The sequence below is a fragment of the Mesoplodon bidens genome, assembly GCF_964165515.1.
Source record: "Mesoplodon bidens genome assembly, chromosome: 2".
Classification (NCBI taxonomy): Eukaryota; Metazoa; Chordata; class Mammalia; order Artiodactyla; family Ziphiidae; genus Mesoplodon; species Mesoplodon bidens.
In genome coordinates this window covers 150,427,125-150,452,007 of record NC_138177.1, presented here as the reverse complement: position 1 = coordinate 150,452,007, position 24,883 = coordinate 150,427,125, and the positions used below count along the sequence as shown (strand labels likewise).

Genomic DNA, 24,883 nt, shown 5'->3' with positions numbered 1-24,883 from the left:
CAGAGCAGTCCCAGCCCTCAGTCCTGGGGGCGCAAATGTCTCAGAGAAAGCCCTTCACACCGCGCCTAGGACCAAACTCCTCCTCCCTCGCCCAGGCCCCCCTACGCCATCTCACCCGGTACCCACCGTGGAGGGCCCAACACCCAGTGCTGGCAGGGGCAACCCAGGAGCTCCTTGGCACTAGCAGAACGGTCCTCTAACCCGTCACACTCAGGCTGGTGCAGCAGGGCCCCAGGTTTCCTCCCCCATTCCACTCTCCCTGGACCTACCCACTATGACCCTCTGCCATTCTTCCTGAGCAGGGTATGCCACAGGCCCACTCCATAACTTAGTTTTCATTTATTCAACACACATTTATTGAACAACTACTAAATGTCAAGCATTGTCCTAGGGTTGTAATGGTGCCCACAATCTAGGGAAAGAGATGGACAAGTTGAGGCAGCTACAGCACACTTTCACGTATCAATAAGCACATGCGCTCCAAGAACACACGGGAAGGCACCTGGAGAAAGATGTTAGGAGGGACCCTTAGGAATTGGCCAGTTAGAGCATCTGGCTGGGGTGGGGACTGAATACATAGAGAGCATCAAGAGATGAGGCTAGAGAAATAAACAAGAGCCTTGAAAGCTCCAATAAACAGTGTGACTTTGCCTGGAGGGCAAGGGGAAGCCTTGAAGGCTGCTGAGCGGGTGTGATATAATCTGCTACAATTAGGAGAAAGGAACAGAAGCAAGACAGTCAGAGAGACCAGTGAGAAAGAAGACTTTCGTAGGAATCCAAGAAGAATATGGTGACCTGAACTAGGGCAGTGGTAGTGGGTTTGGAAAGAAGGCAAAGACTCTGAGAAACCTCTGGGACAAAGGATCAATAGGATTTGGCAATTAATTTGTTATGGCTAAAGGGAGGAACCGAGGGTGATTCTCAGGTTTCTGTCAGAACTACTGAGTAGATGGTACCAGTCAGTCATTATTTAAGAGAATGGTGGAGGACAAGGTGTTGGGAGAAAAGTTAACACCTGAGCTTTAAGGGGTCTGTGTATATCTAGGTAAGAGAGAGAACGGGGGCTGGATATGAAGGCTTGGAGTTCAGATGGCAGATGGAGCCGATTCCTTTTCTCCCGTGGGATCACTGCCGCCATGTCAGTTCCCACGTCTCCGATGGAGGAAAAGACAAGACAGCATACAGAGAATAACTGAAGCTGGGGAATAGATCAGGTCACCCTGGTAAGTGTGAGTGTGTCGGATAAAACGAAAAGACAACTAGGAGAGAGGCCGAAGAAATACCAATGTTTAAGAAACACCAAAGTTAAGAAAAAAGGAAAGAAGAATCTGCCAAAAGGACTGTGAAGGGAAAGTCAGAGAAACAGGAGACATAAGTAGAAAGGAAGAGTGCTTCAAGAAGGATGAAGTGGTCAGCTCTGCTGAATGATGCCAAGAGGGCCCAGACTGACCCCCATCAAGCATGTCCCCGGCTCAGCATTTCAGCCTTCATCTACACGCCCCCCGAGACAGTCCCTGCCCCACAGTGCTCCCCAGGCGGGTGCTTTCACCGCCATGGGACTTCACTCCAGGTGACAGCGGTGTCTGCTCCTCCACAGTCTTGGCTGCATGACCCTCAGAAGTCCCCACTGAGTGCATGCCCCCAAACCAAGCCGTGAGTAGGGTAATAGGAGCAAGTGTCTTGTTTTTTTTTTTTTTCAATCAGAGACATCATGTTTGTTTGTACTTGAAACAACAAGGGAGACCTATGTAGTCTGGAAAGGGTTCAGTCATCTGAAAAAAAAAAAGAGTGTGAATTCAGGTGTGACTTTCGCACAGACGCTTCCACCTGCCTCCTGACTGGTCTTCTTCGTGATGAATAAAGAACAAAATAACACAAAAAACGTCATGTCAGAGTACTGAAGTAATTGGAATAGGTCTCATTTCCTTTGGCTGGACAGCGTAGTATTAAGTGCTTTCCCCCAGTTGGCACTCTTATAAATTATCATTCTTTTTTCAGAAAGCTTTCTACCCAGGTGGCTGAGTTTTTTGTTGCAAAATTAGTTCAGATGGTCTCACACAAAATAATGTTAAATGTTGAGCAAGTATCTCTTGATCTCCAGACTTTCACCAACAGAGGGGTGTGGCATGCACACCTCACGAGGAAAGCAAGGAAAACGCTCAAGTCAAATGCCAGGCCCGCATTCACACAGTCGACCTCCAATGGTCGCTATTCCAAAGCTGAGGGGGAGGGGGAGGAGGACCCTCTCAGCAGACCTTGAGCAGACCCCGGGGCCCTGCCTCCCCACAGCGGTGTCTGCTGATCCTGCCCCTCTCCTCCAAAGGGCTCCTTCCCAGACGGCACCGTGGACCAGGTCCACCCTCATATCAGCTCTTCCTTGTCCCCTACTCCCAGCCCACACCCCCGTCCTCCTGATCTCAGACCCACAGGCCACTGGAAAAGCCTTTGGTCTAGCTTCTCAGCTACCTGTGCTATTCAGCTGGTAAACACAGGTCTCCAAGCTACAGGTGAAAAGCTGAGTTCCTCAAGGGCAGTACCTCTGCCGGTGTCACTCCTCACTCTGCATCCGCCCTATCCTCCCACCGTGCTGAAGGTGGAAGCCCTTCACAGAGACAATACAGAGAGCCTGGGTAAGTGGAAAGAGAGAAAATTGGTGAAAGAACACTAAACTCTACAGGGAGCTTCAAGAAATACCCGGGAAGGCAAAGGAAAGGTAGGTCAGGTAGGAAAGGCAAGCTGACCAAGAGCCAAAACCACGAGTGTCATTTCTTAAACAGGTTTAGAAGGAAAATTAAATCTGCACCCCCTAAATTAAAACCCACCGTAGCAGGATCTGTGATGAGAGCATCAAAGCCCATGTAAACCTGAGTGTCGACCCATTCAGACTGACCAAAGATGGACACAAAATGATTTTGTCAGCATGGGAGCAGATTTCTTTTCTCCAGTGGGATTTCCGCTGCCACTTCAGTCCCCATTTCTCAGTGCCTCACTAATCAGGCCCTTTCCAACAAAAGTGATGTGAAGCTGGTTGGAGGGAGAGGGGGGTTGGGAGAGAGGGGAAGGACAGCAACGAGAGGGAACCATGGCTCTGAGAGACTAGAGTGGGAAATGAAAATATTTGCCGAGTTCCTTAGACTTAGTTAAATCTGAAAATGGATGTCAAAATAAGAAGTGAGCCACATACTAACAAGTTGTGGGTGTCAGTTTAACACCACCCTTGTCAGGCTCATCAGCAGGCTTTACCAGGCGTGTGAGAAAGTGGCTGTTCTGACGACAGCCATCTGACGAGAGGCTCCAGGAACATGGAAAAGCTGTGCACCGTCACGCAGCACTACTTAGATTTCCTCTCTGGCTGTTTTTATTTTGTTACACATTTAATTAAGAGCCTTCCCAGCACTTATGTGGGGTCCTGCTTCTAAAAGGCAGACACAGAGGTCTCCTCCCCCAGCCACCTGCCACCTGCCACCTCCCTGCTCACTGGCTTTCAGAGCTTCACTGGCCTTCCCGAGCCAGACCCAAACCAGCCACCAAAGTCCGCCGGAATCATCTCTTTTGGAAGCTATGTGGCCTTAAGAATTCAATTCTGCCTACCTCTGAGTCTGCCAATTTGAGCCTCAGTTTTTAATTGTGCTTTGTTTTTTTCATCTATACAAGGGAGACACCACCTCCTACCCGAGAAGGCAGTTAGGAGGACTGAGTGAAATGTAGTATGTGTTCATTAACATCTGATTTCCTTTTATGTGTGATTTGATTCCCCAACCCTATCCCTCTTCTTGATTACACCAGTTCTCGTGAAGATGCAAAGCAGCCTCCCGAGTCACCAAAATCTGTCCAGGGCCTACCGTGCCAAGGCCTGAACTGGTGCTGCAGGCCAGCACAGGCCAGACCCAAGGAAGATGGCATCTCCTCTCCTTCTCATGCAGAAACCAACCAGACGGTCCCCAACATCACGCACAGGAAAGCTTTCATATACACATATAAGTACACACCACTCACAGCTATCACAGAAGATGCTGAAACTGGGTGTTTGGGACATGAACACACCAAAGAGAGAAAGCCACTGGGAGAGTGGGAGTCTCAGAAGGCTACCTGGAGAAACTGGGCCTCTGGTCTGGGCCACACGAGCCCCAGAACTCTGGGTGTCAGCCTGAACCCCACCCCACCCCACCCCAGACAGCTTCTCCTGTGCCGGAGCTCCTCGTAAGCCCCTTCCCACTTCGAGCGCTCAAAGCTGCCCAGGATGCCGCAACAGAGCAACAACAGCCTTCCTCCTCCTCACCTTCTCCGTGGAACCCTCCCCCGACTCAGCTCTGCCTCCAGGCCCAGCCACTGTAATTTCCCTGACAACGAGCATCAACAGGAGCTCTGAAGCCTGTGGTGTGCAGTCAGCGTGCGCACGACCTAAGGGTTGAGGGAGACAGGTGCACAGGCGCTTATGTGATCCAGGCCTGCCCTTCCTCCCACCTCACCTAGAGGGTTGGGTCCAATAGCAGGCTGGACAGCCACCTGGGTGCAGAACTTCACCACAATGCCCAGCATCCAAAAGGCATAAAAAGGATCTTGGTGAGAAAGTAATGCCTGAATTTGCAGGAAATGTCACCCTAGAGCCACGACTCCCCACCCCGGCCAATACCCTACCCTGTGTTCAAAAGCTCACACACACACACACACACACACACACACACACACACACAGAGTGCTTGCTGCCACCTTCAGTCACAAAGAACACAGAGGTATCGATTCTATCAATCCTCAGCAAACAGTGCCCCACCACCTCCACCCCGCTTTAGTTCCCTGGGGGGGTCTCTGAAGCCAGGTATCCAGGAGGATAGCCAAGAGGCAGAAGTGTCAACCCAGCAGAGGAACCAGTTCTGTCTTCCATAACTGGGGTAGGATCAGGAGACAAAGGAGAAAAAGCAGTGGCGACAAAGGAGGAAAGAGGAGGCTGGTAACCTGGGCAGCTTCCTAGAAGCTTCCCTCTCTCATCCCCGCACTGGGCTCTCCGTGGGACTGTCAGGGCCTTGTATCCCAGATAAAAGCCTAGCCTAGTATAATGGTTAAGAGAATAGACCCTGGAGCCAGGTTGCCTGTGTTTGAATTCTGGCTCTGTGTGTTCTTGGGCAAGTTACTTAACCTCTCTGTGCCTTAAGGTCTTCATCTATAAAGTAAGAATAACAAGAATCCCTAGGGTTAGTAAATGACTTACTATTTCCAAAGCATTTAGAACAGTAAATACTATGTATTTGGTTTAGAAAAAAATTTAAGACCCTCTTTTACCTCCTTCTTTTCAGGGCAATAACATGTAGCTCCACAACAGGAAGGGCTGCCCTGGCAAAGGCAAGAAGGCAACAGCAGTACTAGCAGGGTCCTTAGCCTGTCCACTCCTGGTTCTAGAGGCAGAAGGCAGGGCTCCCAGCCCTCGTCTTGCCCTGCTGACCCCAAAATCCAGGGACTCCCTGAGCCAGGTGCCCTGAGGCTTGGACATCTGAGCCTGAGAAAGGCAAAACCTGGCCCCGCAGATTCCAGGCCCTGCCAGCAAAGGAGTCCTACTCATACTCACATGACTTTTAAGTCCCAGTCTCCACAGGTGACAAAAATTGACTTGACGTTTGGATCTAAGAGGCCTTCCTTCGCCATCCACTCATCGACCCTCTGAAAAGTACACAACAAGAACAGATGAGATTTTCCTTTTTTTTTTCCCTGAGTCTGTGAAGAGCCACACAGTGAAACGCAGATAAGCTGCTTGTAATCAGGCCAGGAGAAAATTGTAATCTTATCCCTCCACTCTGGGTTCTCAGTCTTGGCTCAGAACTTTGGAGGCCCTTCCAGGACAATCCCTGCAGGCAGATCCCACAAGCCCAAGTGGTGGGGGGCAGGGAGCCCCTCCACTCCCCCAGTGCCTGGCAGCCCACCCTGGACAGGATAAGGACAGATCCCAGTAGGTCAGTCCACATACCTTTGGTCCTCAAACAAAGGCACAGCCTAGCACAGACACAGGCTGTCCTGGGCCACGAGAACAGGCTGGGAGGAGGCCCCATGCAGGGAACTCCAATTCACAGGTTCATTCGCTCATTTATTCATTCCACCCTCCCACCAAATGTCTACTAACCACATTTATTAATTTGGTTATTCCCCAAATGAAGGTGAAGTTAATTTTCACCATGAGTCTAGCAGAAGAGGCTCCTCTGCCGGGCTGTAGGCCCATCTTGACAACAGGGATAGCACTGCCTGCTCCAGTCGCTAGAAGCTCATAAACTGGCCCCAGACTTTGTATTTCTCCTCTCCTGGTTGGGGATTCAAATTCAGCGGAATCTTTTTTTTTTTTTTTTTTTTTTTTTTTTTGTGGTACATGGGCCTCTCACTGCTGCGGCCTCTCCCGTTGCGGAGCACAGGCTCCGGACGCACAGGCTCAGCAGCCATGGCTCACGGGGCCAGCCGCTCCGCGGCATGTGGGATCCTCCTGGACCGGGGCCCAAACCCGCGTCCCCTGCATCGGCAGGCGGACTCTCAACCACTGCGCCACCAGGGAAGCCCTCAGCGGAATCTTTTGAAGGCTGAGCTCAATTCCTAGACAGGGAAAGAAACTACTCCTAAACACACTTTAAGTCTTTCTTCCCCTTCATCCCTTTGATCCATTTTATTATTTGCCTCACACTGGAAGTACAAATACTAAAATCAGTATATACCGAGAAGATTATCATAAAGAATTCATGAAGCATTGCCTATTTTTCAGAAGATCCCAGGCATGGGGCAAGAGTGCAGCAGATCACACTGCTGCTCCACTCACACAGGAGGATTATTTTTAAAGGCTATATTGCATAGTCGTTAGAAACGTGGGATTGAAAGTCAGACACATCTGGGTTCTAACCTTGGCTCTTCCATATCCTGGCTGTGCCACTGATGGGAAGTCATTTAAAAGTCACATAACCCCTCTGAACTTCAGTTTCCGTCATCTATAAAACGAGGTAGGATGACTAACCTTACAGGATTGTTTTGAGAATTATATGTGATAATGTATTAAGTGTCTACCTAAAAATAGACAGTAGGCTGGGAAGGGGAGAAAGACAGATCATCTTAATACAATATAATAGAGGCAGCAATGGAGAAGTACCCAGGATGCCATCAGACCAAGAAGAGGCAGAGGCTAGCCTTACCTTTTACAGGGAAAGGAGTCAGAAAGGCTTCATAAAGATGACTGAACTAAGGGCCTGATGACAAAACTAAGAATTTGCTTGACAGCATGGAACACAGGAAAGGACACTCCAGGCGGAGGCAAAGGCTTAGGCACAGACATCTTGTATCTGATTAGCAACTGTCTGTTTAATGTCTGCCTTCCCCACCAGACTATCAGCATCACAAAGGCAGGGACTCTTAGCTGTCTTATTCACCGTCTTAATCCCTAACCCAGCACAGTGTCTTCTTGATTAAAATGTGAGTAAGAAATAACGTGACTGGAGTCCGCTGTGATTGAAAGGAAGGGCAGGAACTGAGGCTGGGGGACTAGGTTAGGCCAGACTGTGGAGGGCCTTGTGTGCCCAGCAGGTAATGGAGAGCCCATGGTAATCCTGGGCTCCCTGGAACCGCAGAGATTCTGGAGGCCTGGCCCATGCTGAAGCAGTCCTGGAACAGGGCCAAGGATCCCATCGAGGTCCACGACTACAGCAGCCCTATCTCCTGGGACATCAGGGCCACTCCTCAGTACCAGACTCTGCAGACCCTCTTCACAGTCTGCACACCAGAGAATCCTCCTCAGCCCAAGGGTCTCCCCAGCAGCTAAATTCTGGACCTTCCACTGCTGAATGGTGTGTCTCCCCAGTCACTCTGGCCCAAACCCTTGCACGACACACACACACATGCAAGCACACATGCATCCTTTCCCCAGGATCACCTAAAGAAAATAAGGCAGACTTTACGTAAGAAAAGAGGTAAGGCAAACCTGGAGGTCCCTAAGTCAGCTAATCTCGCTCCAGTTCACTGGCCTTAAATCCCCAAGGTAAGTGCCCCACCTGCTAGGGGGCTCCCCAACGCCCCAATTCCTGCACAGTGGTCCTGGAAAAGAGAGCAGGACAGGACAGGACTGTCAGGAGGCAATGCCCAGCAAGACCAGGGCTTCACCATGAGAAGCACTTACTGCTCCTTGGAAGCTTAGGGCCAAGGCCATTCACTCATGCAGCAGATATTTAGTGAGCAGCTTCTGCTACGAGCCTGTCCAGGAAAGTGATACTTTTGGAATCAGGCCTGTCCTTTTCCTTCCCTTCCTGTTTGAATGGATAAAGGGTTGGAGGGTCCACCAAGACAAGCCCCAATCAGCCAGCCCTCCTGGCTACTGAAGGTCTAGAGGAATGCAGACTGAGCCCTGCTTAGAACAAATGTGTCAGGCAAACATCTAACTGGCCATCTGCTCAGGGCCTTGCTTAGGACAAGAACTAGCTCTTCAGCTCTATAACCAACTCAGGGCTAATGGGAAAGAGTAGAGCCCGGTCTGGTCTCCTTGTCGTCCCGGAGATTTCCTATCTAGGCCAGTGCCAGGAATCTCCCCCTCTTCACCCCCAAAATATGTTGAAATAGCAGAAAGTAGCTTCCTGGCTGAGACTCAGAATCCTCTGAGCATCCTGCTCCAGAGCTGGCCTGGGGTCAGCAGGAGGAAGCCTTCTGAAGAACAATCTCCCCCTCAACCAGCGCTGCTGTGGAGAAAACTCCATAACCTCGACAGCGCTGGTTTGGTGCTGGCCCAGAATAAGCATCTTCTTCCCGGGATCCCAGCCAGAGACACTCCAGGGAAAAGCTGCCTGCCCCCCTGGCCTTGCTCTGGGATGCTGGCTGGGAGATAGGGAAGGAAGGGTCCCCTCTTTCTCCTTGAGTCTGGGCTTGGAGGGAGCAGTCCAGGCTGAGGACCCCCCTTAGTCATAGGGTGAATCTCCCCACCCAAAAAAGAGGGTCAGTGGGGCTGGGAGACACCTCAGAGCCCATCTTCTCCCAACCCCACAAGAGCCTGACCAGCCACAGAGCCTGGGCCTGCACACTCCCTGGGACAGGGAACACACTCGGCCACTGGGTGAGCCTAGACCTCTCTCTCTGGCCCTAGTTCCATCCTGAGGAGCCCCAGGAAATTCAGTCTGCATTTCTCTCTCCCATGGGACAGGCCTCTAGGCTCAAGAAAGAGATCTTCCTCCCTCTCCACCACCCTGCTCCCTCCAGGTGGACTACCTCCGAGGCAGATGTGCTCTGCTATCCTCCCAGACACTCTGCTTTCTCCTGTGATACAGGGGCTGAGCTTTGGGTTTATTGCTCTTAAAGATAAATAAAGCACCTAAGGAGATCCACAGGCTTTTTCTCTTCTCTCCTCCCGCTAGAGAAGGGAGCGGAAGGGGGACCTTTCTCCCTCTCTGAAAATCCCAGGCCCGCAGGGGTGGGAGACGAGCTGAGGCCAAGCACCGCTTCCCGACTCCCTCAGGCTGGAGCACAAGCAGCAGCATCTTAACCTTTTCCAGCTCCCGGAGGAGAACATCCCAGAAGTGTGGTCTCTGCCAAGGGTTCTAAAGCCTTTAATTTGGTTTTCCTCACATAGGCAATTGTTGTAATTATTCTGATTAGGAATCATTACCCAGCGCAGCCTCTGCACCCCTGACAGGCACGATGCATCCAGCGGCAAGCTGCGGTGGGGCAGGCAGGCCGGCCGCACCTCCTGGAGGAGCTGACAGCAAACAAAAGCCATCGATGGGGAGTTCTGCGTGAGTTAATGAAGTGCTCACATGCCACAGGAGGCCAACACTGAAGCTAAACAAAAACACCTCCAGTCCCTGGGGCCAGCCCGCAGCGCTGCCGCTTGGCTCCCCTACTCCCAGCCGCCCAGCGCGGGCTGCCGGGGCCGCTGGAGCCGCCAGCCGGCACAGCCACGGGCCGGGAGCTGGCGGGGCCTCCACCAACCCCCGGTGGCACTCGGACATCTCGTCAGTAACCCTGACGGGAACAGCTGGAGATGACAGATCAATGGTTCAATACCCTCAACAGCATGTCACGGGTGTGACAGCAAATGTTATTCTAATCAAGCCATAATCAGAGTCAAATTACACGGCTACGTTCTCACGAGGGGAGGGAGAGGAAGGCGAGGAAGCCAGCAGGAAGGGGTCAGGGGTCAGGAATTAAGGGTCACTCAACCTACCTCCAGCACTTGCTGCAGGCTTGGCTGACCATCCACCATGGCTTGAATAATCCCGGTGAGCTGAAAGAAAAGAGAGATAGCCGATGGGTGGAAAACCAGGGCGCAGGGACTCAAAGCTGGACTGGATCCTTTCCTTTCTGTTTTTCTCCTTCTACCGTAAAAGACTCTGACCTGAACAGCTGTAGGCTCCGAACCGGACAGAAGCCTTGGGAATCAAGTTTCCCCACAACTTCCTGCCCCAAGATGGGGGTACACATCCATATACCAACCACGGGGTGGGTCTCAGACCTGTTTCAGCTTTCATTTTGCAGAAAATTTGATTCTATGTGTCTTCTGAATTCAATAGGCTCAATAACTCCCCCCGAATTACAGTGAATTCACCTCCAAGCTTCTCAGAAGTTCCTGCAGAACTCGGGGAATGCTCACACGGGACCGGCACACTTGGTTCCAAGCCCACCCCTTCTCTGAGCGCCGGTGTCCAGCACTTCCCCCTCTGAAACCAGCAATGGGCCGGGGGAGCCTCCCAGGCATCCACCCTTCACCCTGCATACCTGGGCCCTCAATACCGGCTAGCCAAACAGGAAACAGGCACCTTTAGCAGACAAAAAAGCCTACTTAACCTAGTCTAGAGAATTTCTGACTCAAGGGCCTCCGCTCCACCCAGGTCAGGCCTAGGTTTAAACCAGCTTGTTGCTTTGTTTTGTTTTGAAGCGGAAAATATCCCTCAAGCGCAGACTAGATAGGCTGCCTGGAAGGCTTGCGGCAGGAGGCCCCCTGCACAGACGTGGGCCCAGCTGGAAATCACGGTGACCAACATGCCCCCAGCCACTTCCAGACAGAGTAGCATCTCAGGCCTGCTTGGAAACTTTCTTTTTTTTTTAAGTGCGGGGGGGGTGGGGGTGGATTAAACTCCAATTAAACTATAATTACATTTAATGAATACCAAATAAATACCCAACTCACAGAAACCGCTGGCTCTAAGAGGGAAGGTTATTTTCTCATAGCGACTTACATGGAATGGTAATACACACCTTTTAGGGAAGAAATTTTCATTTTAAGAACGCTGAGTTCCTCTAGGTGGGTTTCTGTAGTTCATCAAGTCATTATTAGGTGGTATTTTAAGGAAGTGTAAGGACACAGCCACTCTATTTTATATTCCAGAAACTGTTTTTATATTAATCTGTATTTTAATTGGGTAACAGCTGCTGCCTACAGACTTCCCATGGTCTAAAAGGAAAATAAATTAGAAAGATTAACTACACTGTTGTTTTGCGAGGCTTTAACCCACAGCATGCCCACCCGGCTGGCACCTCCACACCCTTTCCTTGCTTGGGAGACCAAAGAACTGCCCAGCAGAGGGAGGGCCTGAGCCAAAGAGAAGAAAAGGTGGTCGGTCCCCTGAGGGCTGGGGGTGGGGATGGGGAAGAGTCCAGGGTCTGCAGCTTTCATCCTGGAGTGCTAAGACTCCTCCTTTTATTTAGTCAACATCTACTCCTGGAGAGGCTGAGCCCCATTCTAGGAAGCGAGGATCCAACAGTGAAGAAAAGCGTGGAAACCCTGCTCTTGTGGAATCTGCGTTCTTCTTGGCAGCCCCGTCCTGGCCCAGTCCAGCCAGTACCCAGAGCCTGTCGGCCTTCCCGACCCACACACTGAGCAGGAAGGGGCCGGTGTTTTGTCTCCTGCAGGGGCCGGAGTCCAGAGTAGGCCTGGTGCCAACTCCAGGTCCAATAGCCAGATGACTGGCTGGCACCCATGCACCTACCACTGCCCTTTCTCGCCCAGCTTCTATCCTGCTCAGTTCTCCCAGGGCCGAGTCACATCCCCAAGCCTGGAGCTGGGGCTTTGGGTCAGGACTATCCTGGAAAAGAGGGCCCACAGCCATTCTTCTCAGAAAGCCCCAGGGTCTGTGTACAGTCTCACATCCAGTCTGAGTTTCCTGGGGCAAGGTTAGGTCTACTCCTTCTCTTGGCTCCCACCAAGGGTCACTCAGATGAACACTGAAGGGCTTCCAGAAAGTCTCGCTTACACAGGAAACCAATGGCACCCTTGCCAAGAACCCTCCCTCCGTGGAGATGGGACTTAGGTCAGCACTTGTGTACAAGGTGCACAAGCACCTTCCCTGGGCCCCAGGAAAAGCACTACACCGAAAAGAAAAACCGGGGCGCTGCTCTGCAGGGTCTCTCACCACAGACTAGGCCCAGCTCTTCCCACCCTGGGGTGTGGTGAGGGTGGGAGCCTCCCGGATCCTGGGGCTCTCTCACACTCCTCTCCAGGGCTCAGCAATCCCAGAATCATCAGCCTGGGAGGAGCCTAGTGAGCTCAGCTCCCTCCCTCTCCATGCTTTCCAGACCGTTATGTCCAGCAGGACATGGCTTACGGCTTACAGTTGAAGGACTTGAACTCAACCCCCAGAGACACAGGGGCTTGAGATCCTTTCAGGGGCAGGCCTCACTCCCCTGCATTAATGCCTCCAACAATGGACCACATCTTATCAGCTCTGCCAAGGCACTGGATGAAGAGGGGTTGAAATCTTAAAAGTCAGTCCCTGTACCTGATACTGACAACCTATAAGACTTGTACCACAAACTGTGAGGAAGAGAGACAATATAATAAAATAAATACTGGGAAGTTATACCTTATGCCTAACCTAAATCTTTCATGCTGCTGTTTAAGCCCATTCCCACTTGGGTTAATATATGTTTGTAAAAAGCTTTCACAGCCTCACAATGAAAGGTACTAGAGCAAAGCCAAGTATTTATTAAGCTGAGAACCAGGGCTCACAGGCTAAACAGAGCTCAGAGACCTTAACCACTTAAAGCAGGAGAGGTGAGAGGAAGAATTAATGTGTGCTCTGTGGCTCCTTTCACTGAGGGATTACAGATTAACTCCCGCTTCTCCAGACTCAGAAACCACAAGGCGAGGGGCTTTTGACCCTGACTGATAACATGGCTGGTTACTGAGGTCCCCTCCTGCACAAGGGCTTTGTCCAGGAACGAGCTGGCTTCCTCATAAACACTGGCAACTACACGAAGCAGCCCAGGACACTCGGTGCCAATAGCACGTCAGCATCCAATGCTTTCTCCCTTCACAGTTTATCTCCAGCACAATCGTATTCTGACACCAAGACAGTTTGTTGATTACATAAGCACTTGTCTCTGGTGTGCAATCTGATAATCAGACCCACTCTTTCTCCTCAGACAAAGAGACCAATAAATCTCACCCTTTATAAGTACAGGTGCAAGACAAAGCCCTTTACTGGCAGTTAGCAAAATGGGTATTTTTCCTAGGTTTTTTTTTCACAATGACAACAACAACAAAAAAGACTGCACATGGTCAGCCCAGCTGCTAGAGACAGAGATCTGATGAGTTGGAGCAGATTCTAGAGGTGGTAGGGAAAGGAAAGAAACACATCCCATCCTATCTCTGTCAGAACCATGTCTCCAGACCAACTATCAACTGGAACTAAGAAAGGACCTCAAGAAGGCTAACAACATGTCCATTACACAGAGCAGTAAGAGTGTCTACACGTGGGCTGCAGACTCACTCAAGGCAGAATCCCTCTTCCTGCTGCCCAGCACTGAGCCTGTCTCTCTCCCAACACAAGCATGTGCTTGTGCGTGTACACACACGGTCAGGGTTCTTAAAACACTTCTTGTGCAAGAGAGAAAATCCTACCAGAGGAGCTGCTTAGAAAAATCTGGAGGTTTTTGTTCCTCACACTTACTAATGAAAGATTCCTTTTGGCCATAATGACCTCCCTCCCGACCCGCAAAGGCAACTACCGCCAGATTGGATGAGGTCTCAGAATGACAGCCCCATCCCGTGTCCATGCCTCTCTTTGCATTACAGTCCATCTAGTATGAAGATGGGGCAATATTTAGATGACCTGAGGTTTTACAAAGAAGACTTTACTTACTCAAAAGAGCAAGTCAGCAGCACGGCTACTCCAAGGGGAGGCAAGGTGTGGTTGAAAAACTCCTTGACAATATTCACTCAAGGAACATGTATTTTTACTTGGTGCCAGGCCCTAAGGATGGGACCGAGATGGATCAGATCTAGTTTCTGCCCTCAAGGAACTCACAATCTAGTGGGGAGATGGATAAATGACTGCAGTATAATGTATCTGATTGGTGCTACGCTGGGGTGAGCACAGCCCAGCTCAAGGAAGGCTTCCCAGAGAAGGTGACCCTGAGCAGGGTGCTGGAGGACAAGTAGGAGGGTGGGCGCAACACAGAGGCAGAAAGACCATCGCGTGCAGAGGCAGACCGAGGGAAGTGAGGGGGAGACGAAGCAGGGAGATCTGAGGCTGGATGCAAAGGCAGGGACCAGGCCAGGGAGAGTTCTGAGCTCCGGAAGCCTGAGACAAAATGGCAGAATCCATACCTATAGCACAGCCACAGCCTCACTTCAGAGCAGGCTTCGTAATGAGAATCCCACACCACCAAGGCTACTACCCTCCAAATTATGTATGTGTGTCCTTGGGTGAAACTTTCTACAAAAAAGGAACATCTTTCATCAAAGTCTCACAATCAGGACTTCCTTGGTGGCGCAGTGGTTAAGAATCCGCCTGCCAACGCAGGAGACTCAGGTTCGAGCCCTGGTCCGGGAATATCCCACATGCCGCAGAGCAACTAAGCCTGTGCACCACAACTACTGAGCCTGCGCTCTAGAGCCCGCGAGCCACAACTACTGAGCCCACGTGCCACAACTACTGAAGCCCGCGCGTCTAGAGCCCGTGCTCTGCAACAAAAGAAGCCACTGCAACGAAGAGTAGCCCCTGCTTGCTGCAACTAAAGAAAGCCCGCACACAGCAACAAAGACCCAATGCAGCCAAAAATTTAAAAAAAAAAAAGTCTCACTATCCCCCCTCCCCTTCCCCAAAAGAGAAGCAGCAGCCGCCCTGCTCTGAAAAAAAACCCTTTTCCCAATATTCTCAATCATCCATTCCTGCCCAGGGCTGAGTTCCAGCAGTGCTCTGTTCCATTCCTAAACAAGTAGCAACTTCCACTTTAGGCCTGCCTGTCTATGCCAGGCAGCAAGCTGGAACTGGAGCCCCCGACGGGGAGGCCACACATACGAAGGAGGAAGAAAAGGATAAGAGGACATTACACTTTCAGGCCAGTGGAGGGCTCAGGTATCTGGCTGGTTTAAGGAAAGTCTTCCCTTCCCTTCCCTTCCCATGAGGAAGGGGATTTTCATCGTCATTAAAATGATGATTTTTTTCAAAAGGGGCAAACAGGACAGATTAGCACCCCCTAGTGGTATAGGTAATTCCCAAGGGAAAGAGGGGGAAAAAACAGTGGACCCCAGAGGAAGCAAGAGCCTCCACATCATTGGTAGGAACAACAAAAGGCTTGAGAGACTAGACACCTTGGCAGATGGATGCCTACAACAAAAGGCCCACCTGGGTCCCTGGCATCCATCCCTGGAGAGACCCTTAAGACTCATATTTGGGCTAAGTCAGTCTCAGAGCCCACTGAGCACCCCCAGCAGTGCAGGCAGGCCCTTCCCCAGCCCCTTCCACACCAAAGGGATTGTTTTGGGATTACTCAAGAACTTCTTTCCTCCTGTTTCATTCATATGAAGAAAGTAGGTCTCTAAATGAAGGCACAAAGTCTCTAATGTACTCTCACCCCAAATGCTTAAGATTCCAAAAACGCTCATGTTTTCCCATCACCTCTACCACGCACACTTGACCGGTGATTCCACCACACACAGCCTGTGGCTACCACAGAGTAAATAACATGATGCACCACAGGGAAAAGCAGCCATAGAAGGCCTCTCCATACAGTCCTGGGGGTCAAACTCTTCAGGGGCACCTCCTCTCTGCCGATGGCTCTTTGAGCCTCCAGCAAGCATCAAGATCTCAGTTAGTCCCAGTTTCACAATCTGTGAAATGGGGCCATACTAACCTGTTGGCAAGGTGGCCGAGTACAGAACCAGCCTAGGATAAGGATAAGGACATTTCAGTCTCAGCCAGGCTGTGCTCATACCCCACTTGGACTGCTCTTGTCTTTCCTCAGTGATAGCGCTGTGCTTCCCACAAATTCAGCCAGTGCTTCACACAGGACCGCTTTGCTCAAGCACAGAAAAACATCACCAGAAAGCTAAGAAAGCCTGAACATAACCTCTGCTTCCAAGAAGCTGAAATCTTCACCTCTTGCCAAGGGCCCTAAGGGAAATGGAACTGAAAAGAAGCTGAACCCCAGAGGCACCACCCTGCTCCTAAACTCCAAGTGCCTGGTCACCAAGAAGGGGAGGGATGACAAGGAAGGGAAAATGTTGGGGAAGCTGGGACAGATTGTGCCACTGCTCTCCCTGGGTCCCCCAATGACCACACTGGTCCAAGGGGAGTGGCAGGCTTTGTAAAAAGCTGACTGGGTCCAATGCACACCTGCCTCAACCACTGAAAAGACCTAAGCTTTCCCTAAGCAGCCCGTATAGAGCACCAGTGATCCCCAAGCTCCCGTCCCAGCAACCCTTGCTGCCCAGCCAGGGCCCTTACCTCTGTACAGAAAGGAGTAAGCTGTGGATGGACTACGGGCTGGACATACATGTGAAAGGTAGACTCAATCTCCATGGTCCGGCCATTTAGCTTCAGGATGGGGAACTCGATGATTTCCTGGAACGGCAAAGGCACAGAAAAGGAGGAATGAGTTTTTTTTTAACTAACCATTTCAAATAACTCAGAGTCAAGAATGGGGGAGTGTTTTGGACTCATTAGCTCCTGCCAGGCCAAACCCAAGATTGGGTGAGCTGTTATAATCCTAACCCTCCCGCTGTTAACATCCTCACAGGTTCCAGGGACTCGACACATATACCATTCCCACTGTCTCTGGAAAGGGGAGGGAAGACAGTGGGAACATCTGCCCTGATTTCCCCAACTGGTTCTCTAGCAGAGGCCTGTTCACTCGAGCCCCTAAAAATAGGACCCCCTTCCTCTTGCCCAGGTCCCTGCCCTGGAATGGGCCTGGGTCTCCAGTCACATAAATAACCAGCCATCAGACTAATGTACAGACCTCCATATATGAAGTTTAAACAGAGCCGATGAGTTTCATTAGTTTTTACAAAAGGAAAAAAAAAAGATAAATAATAAATAAAGCCAAAGGGGTCAAAGGGGATACTGAAGAGAAGGAGAAAACTGAATAAGAGTAATAAGAGTTAGTGCCCTCCCACCTTTCTTTCAGGCAGTACGCCCACCCCTCAGCTTCTCCCCCTGCCCCCCCACCAACCCAATCACTTAGCCAGCCCTTCCCAGTCCACTGGAACGTAATGGAAGAGAAGGAGGAGTGACAATTTGTTTGGTGTCTCTAAGATTAATTTGTCTCCATTATTTAATAGAGATGCACAGCACCAAGGTCCTGGTGTGCAAACAGGCTTGCAGCACGCTGGCTGTGCAGCCCGCCTCATACATCGCTCCTGGGAAGGGAGGAACACGCCAGAGGAGGGAGAGGGCTGGAGAGAGCACGCACATGCTGGAGAGAAGAGGGAAAGCCAGGAGAGAGAATAAAAAAAATGAGTGCTTTTTAATATTCAAAAACAGTTTGCAAAATTTAATCAAAGCAGAGGAAAAGCTAACATTTTTACCACTTTGACATTTTTATTAGAGCTTTCATAAATTTTTAAAACATGAATGGAATTAGTTTACAGCACAAAAAAACTGCCCTGAAAACATCTGGAAGAGACAAATAGGAAATAATAAAAATAAATAAATAAAAATAAAATCCTCCTAGTAAAATTAGCATGTGAAGAAGGCCTCCACTGCAGAGAGAGGAGGGGGGCTTTGCCCACTCAGTGGCCACCACAGTCAGCCCCAGCGGCATCCCTACCCCAGGTCCCCCGTTCTGCTGCGGACCTTTCCAGTATCACTAAAATCAAGGCAAATTGGTTCTCTCCAGGGACAGCCTGAAGAGGCAACACAGAAGCCGTTGACACCCGACTGCACTCAGGAAATGGATGAGCGGGGAGACAGAAGGAGAAACAGCCCATCTCCCTGATATTCCACGGCAGCCTGGCGTCTCCCCACCAAACATACCTGCTCTGTTGGCCTCATTTTTAAAGCATCTTTATCCAACACATCACAGCAGGACTGAAGAACAAATCAAGGCAGCCAGATTTCATGACTGAGAAATTCAAAGGTTCTGGTTGACTGGTCTCCCCGGAGTACCCCCAAAGATGGGGAAGCTGACAGGAGCCCCCAGAGATAGGAAGGGTGGAAAGACTGCAAGACTGAGGCAGAAGGGAACAGAGAGGAAGCCCAGGCTGCTGCTTAAACTAGGTGATGCCTCTCCTCCCACTGCACTAGGAAGTAGGCCAGAGAGGAGAGTTTGGCTCTGAAAAACAGAACTGAAGCACACACACACACAAAATACACACTGGTTCCCCAATGTGTGTTTTGAAATCAGATACCCAAGATTTCCAAGTGCTAACTCTGAGGTGGGGCTCATCTGAGTCAGGCTCATTTCTGATATATCCTTCCTCTGCCGCTAAGTAGGAGAAACACTTCCCCAACAGAAAGACCTCCATAGCCTGGTGAGTTTGGCTGCCCTGGCGTCTAAGGAAACAAATACAGCCAGCTCCGCGCTAACAATGTTAGCTGGGCCCACAATGAAATTTAACCTGTGACACAACTGTACTTTTCATTTAAACTTTCATTTGGAGAGAAGCAGTGTTTGGAGACCTGCAGTTTGTCCTGCTAATAAAGACAAGTGTTGGGACCTTTAAGGATGCCATTCATCTCTGGCTTTTATTAAATTCAATTTTCTTAAGCCCATGATACATTATGAAATTAGGAGTTGACATTCCTCTGGAAACAAAAATATCTATCAAACATAAATAGAAAAAAAACCCTCTATTACCAAGAATTTATGGCTTAAAGTTGATCTCTTTCCACTTTTTTACAAGCACATGGTTTGTTTTAGAGATCTGAAATGTTATTATAGATCTAGAATTTTATTAGTATTTATTGTAAAATAGTAAGCGCTTCAGCTCCCACTCTGACCAACACCGAGTCAGCATCCCCAACAGATACTCTTAAAACTTGGCCTTTGGGTTTCCCTGCTGCAGCTCAATCTTTCCTGCTGCTGGCTTCCTCACCCCGGGGGAAATGGAGCCAACCTAAATGCTCACACTAAGTTTGATCCTCCCAGAGAGGGGGAACAAGCCAGCCTCGGCTCCATGTGAAGAGGAGTGACCCCTGAAATGCCCGGGGGCCAGAACACAGCAAATTGGACCTGTTCTGAACACCTCTCCAATGTTGCATGCCCATCAGCCAAGCCTTCCCTCCAAGACCAAGAACAGGGCCCATCTCAGAACATGACTTTGCAGGGGCCCTTCCTCAGCACCACCATCAGCTGTTGTAACAATGACCTTACACACTGGCATATTCTTTTGAGCCACTGAGGATGCAAAAGAGGAACTTTTGACAGATGACCCTTTGGGGAGTCAGAAGAGTAAGGACCTCACTTAGATACTTCTAACCTTCCCATATTGCACAGACAAGCCCAGAGCCTCAAAACACTGGCCCCAACAGCCCATTCATAGGAGAGGAGCCCCAATCTGTACCAGTTGACAAAACTCCGCAACTAATACACCTTGGGTATGCCAAACACTTCAACAGTTTTCAGCTGATAATGAATCAGGGCGGGAACCCCAAAGCTCTAAGCTGATCACATTAATTCCACCCAAGAGCTTGTGCAGATGTGCCCTAAGTGCCAGCTTCTAGGGGCAGGTGCTCGGATCATGAAACTGTTATTTCTGCCCTTCCTCCTTTGCCCTCCTTCTATTTCCTCATTCCCCTGGGAACAAGTTTTTTTAAACATTTTTTTAACATTTGAGTGTCTGCTTGTGTAAAGGTAGCACCATGAAGGAAAGAAGAACTGGTCTGTATTTACCAGCCCTCTTTCCCAACCCTAATAATAATTTCTCAATTCCTTACTCTTGTATGACATTTGCATTCAATTAAACTACCTGAGCATCTACTCTGTGTAGGACACTGGACAGGTGCTGGAGTGGGATTCAGAGATAAGATGTAGTCTGCATTGGAGAAGTACACGAACTAGAGGGCAGAAAAGATACGTGAGCAAGTGATGAACAATGCCCTGATAAACATCTTAGTGGAACCGACAAACCCAGTGTTATGCTTTTTATTACAGTGTGCTTTCAAATGTATTTTCTTATCTTACCCTTTTTAACCCTGGAAGATAAGTCATATCGTCATCACCATCAGCTCATAAACCAATACTATTAAGCACCTACTATCTACCAGGCAGGGGCTTGGTGTGGACACAGAGGCAAATACAATGAGATGTGGCTCCTCTGTCTGAGGTGCTCGGAGTCTGGGCAAGGGGTAGAGAGGAGCTGGCCCCAAGACCCTCAGAGACACACACAAAATGGAATCGTTTCATTCTTTCCAGTTATTGTTAACTATGTGGCAGACACTCTGCTAAACGCTCAATAGGAATGACCGCATTGAATCTACCTAACAACTCATGAGATGGGAATCACTATTATCCCTATTTTACAGAACAACTAAGGCCCGAAAAGCAGTTGTCACTTGCTCAAGGTTACACTGCTAGTAAAGGACAGAGTTGGGACTCCAAATAGGGAAAATGAGACTTAAAGAGAGTAGGACTAACAGCTTTCAAAATCTGAAGGGTCAAGAAGGATCTGATTCTTTTAGTCTGAAAGGCTGTCTTTAAGGAGCTCAGACTCCTATCTCCCAGGAAGAAAGGCTGTTCTCGCGTTACAAGAGCGATGAATGTGGACCATCCAGGCAGAAAGTCCTGCAGGATTGCTACTGAAAAGCCTCCACTATGGCTGCAGGGACACAGATGGCGCTGAGCTCTGGGCTCAGAGAGGGCAGAACTGTGAGCCTTCAGTTTGCATCTCTATAGCACCCAGGTCTGTTCCAGCACACAGACCTCATTCTCTGCTTTTGGTGAGTAAACCCATGAAGGGGCTGATAAATAGCAAGACAGAAGCCAAGCGCATGGCTCTAACAGAAAATTCTCTGTTTTCCCAGAGTTCTCCACAGGACCAGAGAGGTGAAGTGATGGTTGGTGGTAGAGCCAGAATTCAAATGCAGATATCCATCGCTCCAAAGTATTGATACTTTCTACTTTCTACCTCTCATCTCTAAGTGGTCTCCCATCCTCCCTCAACTGCTACAAACCACCAACCTCCCAGTTTTCTGTTGGCCTGGGACCACAGTTTCCTGGAGCAGGAATTTGCTAAAATTGGGATAGCTTGGTCACCCTACACCATCCACCGCTACCTGCACTACTAGGTTGTCCAAGGGTAGAGCACCATAACCACAAAAAGCTGGTCTGCTGATGGTTGATGGGAAGTGGCCACAACTTGACAACTAAGCACAAAAGCCTTGGAACTTGGATTTTTCAAAGTATCCATGGTTCTAAACCTATTGTATCTGCTGTCCCAATCAATAAAATGCTGGCTGCAAATTTTTTTTTAAAGGGATGGGAAGACAGAGAGATTAAAAGGAAGCACCAAGCAAATATTCTTTTACCTTTTTAAGTGAGTAGAAGTTTCTGTTGGAGCAGAGATTTCAAATGCAGCTACTTTCTACAATTGCTTAAGTAGGAACCCCGGTGATTCTCTTTATAAACTGAGGACAAAACTGCAAGAGCATTTCAAATGAATTTCACACGCACGATCAAGAAATAAATGTGTAGGTCGCTTTCGGTGTATTCAGACTCCCTTAAGCTAAAGTGTCTGCAGTGATAAGATTATATTCAAAGATACAACAACAACAACAAAAGGATTTTAAGCAGAAGGGACTTGGGTTAGGCATTTCTTGACAATGGGCCAGAGGGTTTAACAGTGTAGCGTTCTTACAGACCTTTTCTCCAAAGCACAGATTCTTCTTTGCCTGAGCCGATGTTTCTACGGTCCTGTCTAAAATGGGCAGATCATTCTTCATGGCTCCCCGCTCTCAACCTAGGAACTGGCATTCCCTTAATTTAGAGACGGCAACAACTAATCTATCCCTTCTCTACAACCACTGACTCTTTAGTCCAAAAACTGTGCACCCCTGCAGAGAAAGGTTTGATAAAATCCAAAAGCAACATCATCACATGGCAAGGCAGAAAAAGCAGTACCTGGTGAAAACGTGGGTTTTATCCAGACAATGATTTTTGAATAAAAGTTCCATGTAGGCCCTTTCTCCAAGGGATCAAAGAGGCTCTTGGCCACAGGGAAGAGGGGAAGTTGAGAGGGAGAAGTGAGGGCTGCACTGGGCAATGGAGGGAACATGGTTTGCTTAACAGTTTCTCCTTTGGAAAAAAAAAAAAAGACATTTTATGCACAAGGAGCTTATTTCTTAAACAAACACTCGTGGTTTTGATTTACACCACAGTCTGCTCCTAAATAATTTATGGCGGGTTAAATTTATTGCCGAGCCCTGGCTGGCTGCAAATTCGAATTGCCAAATAATTAGATTTTAGGGCAAAGCTTATAAATTACCCGTCGATTTGTCCGGACTTGTTTGTCAGTTGCTTTGTGCTTCGGGTCATCTTTGGCATTTGGCTGTTTGGGTTTTAATTGCTGATTTACACTTTGACAGATGAGAGCTGATGCTCAAAGTTTCAGGACAAGGAAGGGTAAAAAATTGGAGCTTTAAAAGGCTGATTTTTCACCTACATGTCCGTCTTCACCCATTCCCATAGACCCCAGAGCAATTAAAATGTAGAAAAGAGGCTGAAAATAGACACTGCTATTCTTTATGGGGGGGTGCAGAGTGAATTATAATTTACTTTTACTGAAATCTGAATTTTTAAAAAATATATAATACCAATGAATGAAGGAGACCAAAAGTCTTAGAAACTGCATCCTCACCCAGGGGTGTACGAGCCTGCGTCTACCTCTACACGCACCTGACTCTGAATCAGCCTCAGTTCAAACACTTCTAGATAGTCAACTGTAAATAACTTCCGATATTAGTGGCCTCTGTGAAGTTGACCCTTCAGGGCAGCAAACAACCAAATGATTTCTTTGTAGCTATCTGTTTACATACATTTGTCATGGAATTTATTTAAACAAATCTCAGGTTCTGTGCAGGAGAGGTTCCCCAGAGGCAGCACTATAGGAGGGCAGGGAAGTTGAAGGGTGCGAAGTCCAACTTACCATCCCAGTGGAAGGAAAAAATCTCTTTGGATAGTGCTGCGTTCCCATCTACATGCTGATAGAGGGCCTGCAGGCTCCCTTTATGCTCCCCAGAGAAGCAGGGCCTGCCTCCCAGCCACCTGCTGTATCCCAAAAGCTCACCATAAGGCCATGAGTCAAAATAATGCTAGTATTAATTCTACTAACAAGAGCTGATACATATAGCTATTACATGCCAGGCACTGTTCTAAGCTCTTACATTTTATCCTCCCAACAGTCCTATAAGATTGATACTATTATTAATCCCATTTTGCCAATAAGGCAACTGAGGCATAAAGAGTACCAGTAACTTGCTCAAGGCGAGTCATACTGCTAGTAGGTGGTAGAGACCAGACTCAGATCCAGAGGGTCCAGTCCAGTGGTTAGGAGTCCATGCTCCTAACCACTCTGCTATATTGCTTCTCATTAGAACAGCCTCTACCTGAGCTCCCCCTCACTTTGGAGGTTGAGAGTCCACATTCTGGGACCAGGGCACATACAGCCAAAGCCTGTTCAGTTAATCACCCAACAGGGTGGGGAAAGTTATGTACCATGCTCAGGATCACAAGATGAATCAGAGGCTTGGTTTGACAAAGACCATTTTTCCAATCAGTGCAAATACCGCACTGAAGATCCACTAGCCGGGGGTGAAGAGGTGGGGGTGAGTAACAGGTGATCAAGACACACCAGGCCCACTCAGGCAGACAGCGGGTTCTGGTCAGGCAACCTGGAGAGGAGCCCAGAGAGGCTGGCTGGGCTTCAGGAAGCCTTGCTCAGTAGCCCCCATCCACAGCCCCAGGGGCTGCTGGTCTCCTCACAGAAGACTGAATCCCCCTGGGGTGCTTCACAGATTCCCTGCTCTCTGTGTGTACCTGACGGCTAGAAGCCAGGAAAGGGAAACAATTGTGCTGCCATGACGGCAGATTTTCAAAATCACTGACCAGTAAGTGAGCAACAAAGACTGACATCTTGCCCACACTGCCTGAACACTTCTCTCACACACTGGCTCATCGGAACCCACATCTCTGTAAGGGAGGCAGGTATCACTGCCCAATTTGATAGACGAGAAAGCTAAGGTGGTCAGTGGTTTAAAGCATGGTCCCTTACGGGCAGCATCCCATCTCCTGGGAACTTATGAGAAACGCAGACTCCTGGCCTCCACCCCAGACTTTCTGAATCAGAAACCCTGAGGGTGGGCACAGCAGTGTGTTTTAAAAGGCTTCCAGCAGATACTGATACTTGCTGAAGTTTGAGAACCACTGGTCTAGAGTAGAGCAGTGCTTCTCAGACGTCAAATTACCTGAAGATCTTGTCAAATTACACATTCTATTTAGCGCCGGAGTAGGGCCTGATACCCTGCATTTCTAACAAGCTCCCAGGGATGAATCCCAGGGGATGCCGTCGGTTCTCGGACCACACTCTGAATAGCAAAGGTGTAATCTAGAACATCTGTGTGACTAAATCCTTATCACAGAGAGACTGACGAGTGAGAATCAGCGCCAGAGCGCAAGGTTCTCAGCTCTCCTCTCAGAACAAACCCTTGCTTGGCCCACTTTCAAG

The 24,883-nt window shown here is 49.2% G+C and overlaps 1 protein-coding gene across 7 annotated transcripts in view; it reads right to left on the bottom strand.

Annotated features, from left to right (window-relative positions):
- Positions 1-24,883, bottom strand: part of ERI3 (ERI1 exoribonuclease family member 3) — a 129,663-nt gene that overhangs the window by 79,571 nt on the left and 25,209 nt on the right. For all 7 annotated transcript variants that reach the window (XM_081220362.1, XM_081220360.1, XM_081220357.1 and 4 more), the window contains 3 exons: positions 16,668-16,784; positions 10,163-10,222; positions 5,561-5,652 (listed from right to left, as the gene is read on the bottom strand). In XM_081220362.1, the coding sequence (XP_081076488.1) occupies positions 5,561-5,652; positions 10,163-10,222; positions 16,668-16,784 (269 nt within the window). The remainder of the gene's footprint in view (positions 1-5,560; positions 5,653-10,162; positions 10,223-16,667; positions 16,785-24,883) is intronic.